The sequence below is a fragment of the Dermacentor variabilis genome, chromosome 11 (genome assembly GCF_050947875.1).
Source record: "Dermacentor variabilis isolate Ectoservices chromosome 11, ASM5094787v1, whole genome shotgun sequence".
In the NCBI taxonomy this organism is placed as follows: Eukaryota; Metazoa; Arthropoda; class Arachnida; order Ixodida; family Ixodidae; genus Dermacentor; species Dermacentor variabilis.
Genome location: NC_134578.1, coordinates 85,062,494 through 85,074,807, shown reverse-complemented (window position 1 = coordinate 85,074,807; position 12,314 = coordinate 85,062,494). Strand labels below are relative to the sequence as shown.

The window sequence follows — 12,314 nt, the reverse complement described above, 5'->3', positions numbered from 1 at the left end:
GACTCAATGTGCCTCCTGACCACCACACCGAGAAAGATAAATGGTGTTTTTGTCCAAACTGTAGAATTGTCGAAAGCTTTACACGGTCATGTTCATTCATTGTCACTAAGTTGAATTCTTCGATCTTGTATATGTTAACCACCGATCTTGCATTACATCTTTTCTTATTTTTGTTTTCACTTCTTGATTCTTTGTTAAATTTGTATTCTGTACTCCGCACTCTGAAATGGCCGTTCAGGCCTACTGTATGCAGAAATAAATAAAGGTAATAAATTTTAATGTGATGACTGTGCTAATTTGAAAGTAGGCAATTTATCATTCAGAAGCCTTAATCCTACACGAACCAGAAGAACAGTATAAACCGAGGCAGGTGCACCAAAACTAATATGCATCGCAGCATACTAACATGTACGCGAGACAGCCCCAGCCTACAGTTCTGTGCACTCCAAGTAACTCTAGACTATAATGTTGTGTGAACACCAGACAACGCTGGTATGTAGATGCGGTAGCATAAACCATCCTGATGTGCACACCACATGACACTAAACATGCCTAACATATGCCTAACAAAACACACACAGTCACTGTCGTGTGCACAACAGAAGACACCAAGCTCCTCTGGTGTGCACACCAGAAAACACCAAGCCACTCTCCTTTGTACACCGCAACACACCAGTCCACTTTGTCGTGCACCCCATGTAACAGCAGAGCCTACTGGTGTTTACAGTAGAAAACATCAGAACACATCAAACCGGTCTCGCGTATTCTTCAACTCGGATCGGTTCACCTATTATTGTTGTCCGCATCAGTTACAATACCGGATAGCCAGGTACCTGCAAAATAATTCGAATAAAATACTTTCACAGCTCGGGGAATCTGCGCAATATACAGCGAAAATGACGATTTTAGAAGCGCATCGCACATTGACGGTCACTTCCAATATTGCGGTGCACGTTCCGGTTGCAATTAGTTTACGGCAAAAGCAAGCGGTTCACTTGTCTCACCGTCTGGTTTACGCTCACTTAATAAGCTGCAGCTTGTCCTAGAGAGGACAAAGGCATGGTTATACTAGACACAGCGGCACATACAATACATTTATACAATATGCCCTTGAAACGATCAATCCAAAATAAGTACATTACTATCACAGTGATTAACACACGTGCCGGATGAAAATTGTTATGCAGAATTAGAAATGCAACAGTTGTTTGTGCAGTCTAGCATTCATGTGGGTTACGTGCGGTTATTGATAGCTAATGTTTCACTCCGTGCAACATAAGAGATTAATAATTGTGGAGCAGTTGCACTATCGCAAAGTTGCGTGCAGCAATGCAGATTGGCTTAAAGTGTAGAGCACACGTCAATTAGAATCAGATGAAATGAACTCGTTATTTTGATATAAACAGGATACATTTATAGAGCCGTTGTGTACCGAGACTATTGTCAAAGGCACAGACAGAGGTCCAGTAGAGGTTTAAGGCATATGCCTAGGTTCAAACCCTGTGATCGTCAGCTTTTGGTGCAGCCGTCGGCGTCTGGCCATCCGCTGTCATATACTGCAGAAAAGCAAGATGTTACTTGGAGGCATCTTCAACTAACATTCTCAAGTGAGTCAATGGAGACGAAAATACAACTTCCAGCATCCCTAACGTGTGAAACAAGAACATACGTACATAAAAGTGCGCAACAGTTATGTGGTTATTAACCACAATAGTAAATGACTTTTGAAGTGAACACAGCGGAATTGTTAAGAACAAATGCTTGCTGAATCAGACAACGTAGTCAAATTTCGCGATACTACAGTTTGTTCCGGGCTCCAGAAAACACGCGCCGAAACCGCCACTTGCCGACAGTGCGGGATACAAAGCAATTCATATGAGTGAGATCTACAGCCTCGACATTGAAGGGACGGAACCGCCAGTTAAAAACGGGAAATCCATTAATGCGTTTGAGGTGTGTCTGACACAGCAGATTGATTTAGTATGACGAAATGAGGACACAGCCATATGAGATTTGTTATCAGTATAACGAAAGGCAAGCATGCGAACATATACAACATTTTCTAAAAAGGAGTGATGAAAGAGTATTTTCAGTTCGCTCTATTGACACTGAACTTCCTTCTATGTGACGTATCAAGTGGCACTACGCTTCACTGTGTCAACGGGCATTCTGGTCGCAGTCTCAGCTATTTGGAATTTACTGAAAGATATATACAGGAAAATATTGTTTAAAAACAGTGTGTGTTTATTGTTGCCACATTGGGACGCAATCAAAGGCAATCTAGAACCATGCATGTCTACATGAATACAGACGGGAAAGTATGCCTGAATAGCTAAGTTTCACGTATGAAACGGCATTTTCATTTCATTTAATTTATGTTCGCCTTAAAGGCCACGAGGCAATCCAAAAGGGAGGACTATAATCCTTGCGACAATGTTAGAACAAATGTACGTAGCAGTAAAGAAGCAACAATAAAAATACAAGCCAGGAACAATTGTGAAAAAAGGGGAGCATCGTGTTCGAGTAACATTTGGTGGGATCGGTAAATAAGCAATGCGGTAATTTAACATTTCGGGGAATGATTTACGGTCAGTGCATGAGACGGTATCTTCTGGGAGACGGTTCTAATATGTTATTGGGTCAGAGAAGAATGAAGTGTTCAAGGCAGATGATTGGGTGATAATGTTTGCTATGGGACGGCTTTGCCTTAAGCGGAAGGATGTACGTAAGGCTGTATTTAACAGGAAATGGCTGGAGTGTGGATGGTAATAAAAGGTGTGAAGCAAGCAGAGACAAGACATGATCCGGCGGGAACCAAGTGATGATAGTTAAAGTGTACTTTTTCGTTCGGTGAAGCTCGTTTCACGAGAATAATAGGCGCCATTAGATATGCCTAAAATCATATAGGTTCCTGCAGACCGCACACGTTCTCACAGTCCGTCAGAAAAACGAGGTAGAGCCACAATTACTCTTAGATACCCCTTCACATCAGATTCGTCAAATTCTCAGCGTACCAGAAAACCTGAAATGCTGTAAAGCAGTGATTTGGGCTTGTTGGTAAGACATCGTGAGGCTTATAGCGCTTTAAAAAGACAAGGACGAACGTGCCTGTGTGTGTCATGTCTCACGTTCGTCCTTGTCTTTTTAATGCGCTATAAGCCTACCTGAAATGCTACTGTGGCGACGTGCGACCACGTAGACCGGTAAGGTCTCGGGCTCTATCAGGAGAGGAAGAACCGACACTCGATCTCTTAGCGTAGCATTCTTTTAAAATTAATCTCTTTCGGAACGCTAGCCCGCGCCGGAGCGTGCCAGCCGCTCGGGTCTCTTGTAGACGCGAGCGTCTACGTCATCTCTCGTGCGACGCCGATGCTGCTACCGCTACAGAGGGCTTCCTCCCTTAGAGAGGAGGAAAGTTCGACGAACGATGGAAAGTCCACGTGACGCGGCGTGTCTGGGCGTTGGTCTGGGGTGTCACGTGCGCAGGCGGCGGCGTAGGATGCAGCAGGGTGGCGTCGCACATTGGTGGAGCTGATGGCGCGGCTGCATCGATGTAGGCAGGTTTGAGACGTTCCAGGGCAATCTTGTCTAATCGGCCGCTGACGTTCACAACAAAAGTCGTCGGACGACGCTCTAGAACACAATATGGCCCGGAGTAGTGTGGCCGCAAAGGCTTCCGCACAGCACAGTTACGTACGAAAACGTGGGTAGCAGAGGTGAGTGCGGGAGAAACGTACGGGGACCTTGCTTCTTGTGAACATGTAGGTACGGGGCGCATCTGGCTGAAGAAGGCTTGCAGTTCGGCAACGGATTCGGCAGGTGGTGGCATAGGCGTTTTGGGGGTGATGACAAAGAAACCGCACGGAAGGCGTAGGTGAATGCCGTAAACTAGCTCGGCACAGGAGCAACCTAAGTTGCTCTTGAGTGCGGCTCTGATGCCAAGTAAGACGAGGGGCAAATGCAGGACCCAATTCTCCGGCAATTTATGCGCCATAAGGGAGGCCTGGAGATGCCGGTGAAAACGTTCAACTAGTCCATTGGATTGCGGGTGGTAAGCAGTAAGCAGTAAGAGTGCTGAGTCAAACTGCCGATCGCGATCTCTGATTGTTGTGGATGGGCAGCCGAACCTTGCAATCCACGTAGACACGAAAGCTGCTGCAACAGTCGGCGCTGAAATGTCAGATATAGGTGTAAGTTCTGGCCACCGTGTATAACGGTGGATGAATGTCAGTATGTAGCAGTGACCTTTCGAAGGTGGGAGAGGGCCGACAAGGTCCAACTGTACGGTGTCAAGAAGAGCATCTGGTGGGAAAAAACACTTGGCAGGCGGAATGGGGTGACGCTGGGTCTTCGAACGTTGACGCGACAAACAGCAGCGAACCCAATCGCAAACTTGCGCGTTTAGCCGAGGCCAAACGAAACGACTGGAAAGAAGTTTCTGTTTCGCGCGTATGCCAGGGTGCGACAGGTTGTGCACGGTTTCGAATAGATGTCTTCCGAGGGATGCCGGAATGTATGGTCTAGGTTTGTCCGTAGAAGCGTCGCAGACGACGGACCTACCATCTGGGGTCACAACGACGTCTTCCAATTTCAGGGACGTTGACGAATTCCGGAGTGTACGAAGTTCAGTGTCGTCACGTTGTTGACTGGCGAGTAAGTCGGCCTCGATGATTAAAGGTTCCGATGTCAACGTGGAAACGACATTGACACGACCGAGAACGTCAGCTGGAACGTTGTCGGTGCCCTTGATGTGGCGGAACGTTGTTGTAAACATCAGAGATGTAGGAAAGGTGTCGAATCTCGCGGGGCGAGTAACACGACAGCACTTCTCTAAATACAACGTCACGCAAAGGAACGCTACATTGTCGTTGCGTCGTAGCCGCGACCACATTGCGCCAGGAGAAGGCCCTCGGCCTTCAGGTGCCAGGAATCGGCGCTCAGCAACTACACGCGAGCAGAAGTAGTTGAGAGGAGCAACGTTGCGTATCGGCTAATGAAGTATGGTAAGTCATGCAAATGAAGCTATTTCTGCTCGGTTTAAAGACACTTAAGTAGAATAAATCGTACGCATTCCTCAACTTTCATCATAACTTAAAGTTTTTATCGGTAGCGAAGCTTTTGCCACATATGTATTTCCAGAAGCATAAGACCTTTCCGAAAATGGGAAAGGCGCTCCTGCATACCACCCCTGAACAAATGGGCTCTGTGACTGAACAACCCACTCTGATTGATGGGCTGAAAGGCACGTTTCTGCCAACCATTGCGAATTCCAGAACCACTTGCATTGAATTGCGTGTGCTTAGAACTGTTGCCCTCATGATACCAGTGGTCGGAGTGAAGGTCGTTGCCCTTCCTAAACGTCAGTAAACTTCTATTGTTCCTCACACGTGATCTGTTCTGCAACCTGTTTCACGGCAGGGTTCGGTGATTAAAAGTTTTCACGCACACTCACATACAGACATGCACACACACACACACACACACACACACACACACACACACACACACACACACACATATATATATATATATATATATATATATATATATATATATATATATATATATATATATATATATATATATGGCACCGCATCTGTGAATGCCGTAATGCTTTGCGGAACGCTGAACAATGTTTTCATTTACGTACTATACCGCCGATTTCCGTACGGTGTGGTATTTGCACAATTTTTTTACATCTGGTCTTCGTACATGCCTTGCTGACCCTGCAATCTTTTTACCACAACAAGCCAAAGTAAGTTAGAAAACCTTTCTCTTGCAGAGTTTTTCGTTGCAATCCCTGCAAACTGCTCTAATTATGCAAGCTTACCGGTTCCTATGGTACTGTTTCGCCAGCTCGTATTCTTCTATGTGCGTAGAGTGCTGGTGCTATGCTTGCGCGAGACGCAAGAAGAAGTTAGGAAGGAGTGGAGCAAAGACCAGTAGATAAATGTACCAAGCGGCGTCTTCCTTTTGCATAACAGAATGTTGATTGGGAGGACACTGAGTGGATCCGTTCAGCAACAACATTTAGCAAACGCTGGGTCGGATTTACTTAGACCATCTTGAGTAGCCCTAAGTTCCACGTAACTCCTGCATAAACATTCTTTTCTTTCCTTCTTAATCTACTTGTTTGTTCTTGCGTCCCTTTGCCGCCTTGTGACCCAACAATGGTGGTGCGCCGGATGATCCATAAGTGTTATGCACATTTCAAAGACAATCTGCGGGGAATATAGCAGTAATAAAAAAGGTGTATGAGTTGTAGTTGTAAACAAACATTTCTGAACGAACAATATGACAGCGATTGAAGTGTGCATATGATCAGTGGTTTAGTGCGATTTTTGGCTGTGTTCGTTATCAACATAAGACAGTATTTTGAAAAAGCTTCAGCCACCCTACTCTGAAATTTGTTATAAAGTCATCCCTGATCCAGTTTATGGTAGCATAGGCCAAGTCATTTTTCAAAATGAGATATTTAACAAAACCTAAAACGTCGTTTAAGCATGTGGTGAATGTAAATATGCGTTGCCATCACAAAGAATTATGTATCCGGTTTCCGCCGCCTGAGTACATTGTCCTCAAAGGCTTCATTGCTTTACAATTTAATATGACCTGAAGCACGTGGATAACCCTGACCGAGAAATAGCAAAACGTACATAGCGCATCCGTTAACCAGCTACGCTAAACCTCGCCCCGTGCACGTGAAATTCCGGGCTCGGATAGATTTAAAGAGGCTCAGTGTGTTGCCTTTGTCAGTCTTGCAGTTGCAGAGCAGTTCAAGACTTCGTCTGATCACCGAATCTTATCTTTTTAGGTGAGATTTTTTTATATCACTACGGGTTGTAAATATATTCTCGTCTGCATTGGCCCTGTCACTAGGTGCACTATGGCCTTGTCTTTGAACAAGTAGTGCTCTTCTCCTTTTTTATGTGCCCTCTGCGACATCAGTGCGGAATCATCAGTTGCATCAGTGCGGAATGTTATTATAGCATAAACACATATATTCGGGAAATTTCATGTACAAAGTTTCAATTTTCAAATTAAAGCAGAGCTTTCGCGATTATGATTGTCAAAGTAAGTCCATTCGTGAGCTTTACGTAAAAGTTAAAGAAAGTCCTGCTGCATGCATGAGCATTAGACAAGACTGTTTTATAAGTCTTTAAGTTGTTTTTTGTTCTCGAAGTGTAAGAATTCTTATAGTTCAACCAGAAAAAGAACTTGCTCACGTGTAATTTATATATATATTTTTTGAAATGCATAAACATGCAGATTGTTTAGTGCACTTGAAATTCTGTGCTGCCATACGCTGTGTGTTCTAAGCCACGGAAAATGTCAATTTTGTTCTTGCTCGCAGGACACAGCCAGACTTCTCGCTAAGATGAGGTTCACCTCTGCCATCTTCCTGGTTGCAGTAATAGCAGGTAAACAGACTATGCCAATTAGCAACGCAATCAATATAACAAAAAAGATATCCCATGGCGCACTGGAGGCGAATTGCCCTCCTAAACACAGAGCAGTGGACAAACGGTGATGCGGCCGAGAAACAATTTCTGGCACATATTTTACGTGCAAGCATACTGCAGAGGTTTCAGGAGAATTCAAGCGAATTGATACTCTGTCGTGTGTCTTATTGAATGCGAATCGATCGATTCGCATTCAATTGACTCCACCGTACTGAACTCCACCGTTGACTCCACCGTTGACTCCACCGTTGACTCCACCGTTGACTCCACCTTACTGAACGGTGGAGTCAACAGATCCTTAAAAAAAGGACGTTGATGTTCTCTAGGATTTTCTGTTGATATCTTTTTTGCCCTTCTGCATGCAGCGTTCGTGGTCATGATCACTGCAACAGGAGAAAGATCCGAGGAGCGCAGTGAAGAAGGTACGTATAATATTGAGGTATATGTTTGTGTTGTAAGGTATTTATTACCAATATATTCTTCGGAAGCTCAGATACGACTGTATCAGGAAGCGTTGAGTTCGTCGCTGGCCAAGATTAAACAACTGAAATATTTCTGCCAGAGTTCGATTTTGCATATCTCCCTCTCTCTCTCTCTGTCACTGTATATATATATATATATATATATATATATATATATATATATATATACATATGTGTGTGTGTGTGTTTGTTTCAATTTGAACTTTCAACAGTGTTAAAGGTTGCCTGTCGCAGAGAGAACCATTTAAGTTCATAAGCTGGTGTGCTCGAAGACGCGGACATTATTTGCACAAAAATTTAAGTGTACCATCAGCTAATACATTCGCTAATTATGTTTTTAATAAGTTCACTATGCTTTAACTAATTACCTTATGCTCCATATTGCACTTTATAACTTCTAGCCATGGAGTTCGAAAAGCGGATCCACTTGGAACGAATTCTCAGGATAACACCGGTTTCAGAATAATAATTCCCCAAACAGTGAAAAAGGAATGCATTGGCGTTCCAACTACTCTTTTTTTTGCTTAAACGCATAAAATGATGTTTCGATAAGAAAGTAACTAGAACGGCAATGTATTTCTCGGCAAAGTTCGGTAATTAAGATCTAGAAACTGGTGTCTACTGAGAATTCATTCCATGTGGACCCTGCATGAGAACTAACGACACGGCGCTAGAATATTTAAATTGCAATGTGGTCATATTGGACATATGGCAATATGGCCCATATTGTTTTTAAAAACCCAAATATTGATTTTTATTCAGTCGGTTATGCCTTTATATTTTTGTACAATAACGTCCTCTCCTTCGACAAAGTTGAAAAAATTTTGAAAGCGCTAGCTGAAACACCCGGTATATATACCGGGTGTTTCGTGCTACATGAACCCCGGGTTTTAAAGAACTGTTTATCCGCGGCTTTATGAGACCAAAGGCATATGGTCTGCCGTCATTTGGCGCTCTATAGAATAACTTATGTATTCCGCTTAATTAGTTACTTAGTAAGGTCAATACTGGAAAATTTTTTTATATTTGCTTTTGGACCAAGTGCGTTACGTTACGTTTTTGAGGGCATTTCAAGACGGCCGATCCAATTTTTTGTGGCAACGTACAGTCGCGATCACTTGAAGGTGATCGCGCGAGCATCGACTGGCGGGCCTTCCAAGCAGCATAGCGGCCGATTTCGGAACTGCGAAGATAAAAATTGCACGGCCTTCTTCCCCTATTATGCTCTTCCAGGCTGCAACCATCACCCCCAAGACCAACTCGCCACATTTTTGTGTTTGTTTCCCTTTCATGACAAAGATCTGTGTGCGTCGCTTCCTCATGCATATCTTGGCCTAACAATGACGCCTCTGTGCAAAAGCTCATAACGCAGTCGAAATGAATTCGCAGGCTATGCCTTGAACGCTGACGGGAGTGACACCTTTTCAGGGAACACCGAAAGAGTGAGAGGGGAGCTATCTGATGTTTCCCTCTCGACCAACGTTGATGACGTAACGTGGCGCTGCTCCTAGTTTTGGTCGCCGCTCGAGCGATCACCTTCAAATTGATCGCGACTGTACATGCTTCGAGGTGATTTTCTCCGACGTTTAAAGAAAATCCGCGATGTTATTAACAAAACCATGTGACTGCGCTCGTGTGCTATGGTATTGCAGCGGGCTCAACAGTGCGTCTAGCTTATCGCTTCTGAAGGACGACGGTGCTTCCTTTCCGCGGGCCACCGTCAAAGATGATGACGCACTCGTAAGACCACGCCTGGAGCCGCAACCGCTGACTTCGCCACAATCCGCGACCGCGGTTCTTTCTCACGAAGCGTGGTCGGGAGGGTTGCAATACGGTAGCGCGTGTGCGCCGTCACGTAAGACTTATTTAATATTTTGGGCTCTCTAAACGCCGGAAAATATCTTCGTGCAGCATGTACAGTCGAACAAAAAAGTTCACGGACCAAGAGATCTGACCCAAAGCTGAATGTCTCCTCAGTCTCAAAACACAACCCGTTATTCCCACTTTTAGCCTTTTGTGGCATATGCGAACAACATTGTGATGCACAATTTTACTGGCTGCTTTTAAGGGCTGCTCGTATATTTTGAATTTTCTGAGATACCGTGGTTCGTAAACTTTCTTGGTCGACTGTACGTACGTTGCCCAAAAAATGGTATCGGTAGTTTTCTAATGCCCTTTAGAACGTAAGAAAACCCACTTGGCCCTAATATGATTAAAAATTTATTAATTTGTTCTAGTTAATTATTTAAGTAGGCGCTATGCAAAAATACCCTGAGATGCACCACATGACCGCAAACAAATGTCCTTGGTTTCATTCAGTTGCAGTTAACCACTTCTTTAAATACTTGGCTCAAGTTACGTGAAACACCCTGTATATAGGCGACATGTCGCTTTGATTTAGCGGATGTGGTGTTGCCCTGCTAAGTACGAGACCGCGGCATGGAAATTGTGCCACTGCTCTCGCATTTCGATGAAGGCGAAGTGCAAAAACGCCCGTGCCCCGTGCATTGTGGGCACGTTCCAGAACCACAAGTGTTGAGAATTCCAGAGTCCTCCACTACGGCGTTCTAACTATAATAGAGTTGCTCTGGCATATGAAACCCTAGAATTTAATTTTTATTATATGTAGATACATCGGACCGCATGACATGCTCTTCAAGCAAACATAGTTTCCTACCTTGACAGCTTTTTTCTTATCAATTGTTTCACAAGAAGCAAGGAAGGCGCACCAGTGGAGTATGTTTCGGTGGCTCCGGTATGTAGCAGTGAAAGTAAATTGTCGGATGAAGAGGGGCATTGCCTGGGTCTGCGATTGGTCCTCTTCGCCTAGCTCAGCTTGTGGTGGCGGGTGAAAATTAGCGGCAGCGACCTACGGAAGGACAAAACTACCGGTAAAACTTACATTCTGCGAGGGACAGCTGCCAGAGTGATGCTGGATGCGTGCCAAACGTGCTCGAGAACGTTAAACCACAACCTGACAATTTCAATCACCCGCAAAGAAAGCTGTTGTCGCAGGCAGCTCTGATTTTTCTATGCAGGAGAGTTTGGTGAAGCGCAAACATTTTTCTTATATATATATATATGTATATATATATATAAATATATATATATATATATATATATATATATATATATATATATATATATATATATATATATATATATATATATATATATATATAGAGAGAGAGAGAGAGAGAGAGAGAGAGAGATAGATAGATAAGCCTTCTTGTAACAAACGAGGTAAAGTTTCTTATTAATTACATTTCCGTCTACTGCATAGATATAAGCTTTAAAAGTCAGAATTAGCCGCACCAACCACTCATTCAAAGCGAAAGAGGCACGTAAGACAACGAAGCGCCACATAAAGTTGATGAAACATATCGTCTTCCTTTTACATGCATTCATTGGGCTTATCAAAAGCAGTGAATGAGAGTAGCACGTGTGCCTGTCGGGGTACGATTGCAGTTGAAGTACACGATTTTACCGTTTAGAGAGACAGTTCACGAAGGAAGGTCACTATTGTCAATGAGGCCCTTTCGCTTTTCTGCAGCTCGCGCGTCTGGCTGCAAGGCCGACGCTTGCAAGAGTTACTGCAAGTCACTGGGCTCTGGCGGCGGATATTGCGACCAAGGCACGTGGTGCGTGTGCAACTAGTCAAGGAATGCTGGACCAGTCTGATGACAATACAAAGCTACTGTGCAAGCACACCGTGTTCTGTGTTGTTTTCACGCGTTTCCTAAGACAAAAACAATATGAACGCTGCTTCTGCGCGCAGAGCCGAAAATTTTCGAAAGTATTTTCAACACACACACAACGATTACGCCACAAACCTTCGTCATATCTTGAACGATTGCGCTCACTCACGAGGTCAGGAATGATATTACTAAGGAGGTAGAGTGGGTCACTATTTAACAAAGCACACATTGAATGCCTTGCCATGAATGAAGAGACTAAGGCGTTCATTTTGTGCAATTTGGTGTGTCTGGTATCGAAGTAGAAAATGCAAGCGAGCTTAGCAACGACAACGGGGATAAGGGAGACGTGGGTGCCGTTCAATATAATTAAAAAACTGCAGTTAAAGATTGACTATCTCTAAGCATCAAAACTCCGCGTTAGACATATTTTTGACGCTTTGTTAATCTGTTCTTTTGATTTTGAGCTAATACGAGATAAAAAGAATAGCGGAACCTTTATTCAAGCAACGTTATCATTGGTGTTCTGGCATGATGTATACCGCAACATCTCGTATTCCGCAGTTGATCAAGCCATTTTTATAAAAGCGCTGGGTGGCGAAGAGTTAGGGAAAGAGATGGCGAAGGGCCATGAAGATCAAGCGCATTACATCTTTTTTATATATAAAGGCGTT

At 43.9% G+C, this 12,314-nt stretch overlaps 1 protein-coding gene across 1 annotated transcript; it reads left to right on the top strand.

The window, feature by feature from the left end:
* The first annotated feature begins 7,360 nt into the window (after positions 1–7,360).
* On the top strand, positions 7,361–11,602 carry LOC142564364 (uncharacterized). The gene is made up of 3 exons (XM_075675343.1): positions 7,361–7,421; positions 7,829–7,885; positions 11,499–11,602. The coding sequence occupies exons 1-3, from the start codon at positions 7,379–7,381 to the stop codon at positions 11,600–11,602; spliced, it is 204 nt and encodes a 67-aa protein (XP_075531458.1). The 5' UTR covers positions 7,361–7,378.
* Positions 11,603–12,314: the final 712 nt, after the last annotated feature.

Coding starts and splice junctions, on each gene's coding strand:
- LOC142564364 (XM_075675343.1), top strand. CDS start 7,379: ATGAGGTTCACCTCTGCCATCTTCCTGGTTGCAGTAATAGCAG. Junction 7,422..7,828: donor CCTGGTTGCAGTAATAGCAG/GTAAACAGACTA, acceptor TTCTGCATGCAG/CGTTCGTGGTCATGATCACT. Junction 7,886..11,498: donor CGAGGAGCGCAGTGAAGAAG/GTACGTATAATA, acceptor GCTTTTCTGCAG/CTCGCGCGTCTGGCTGCAAG.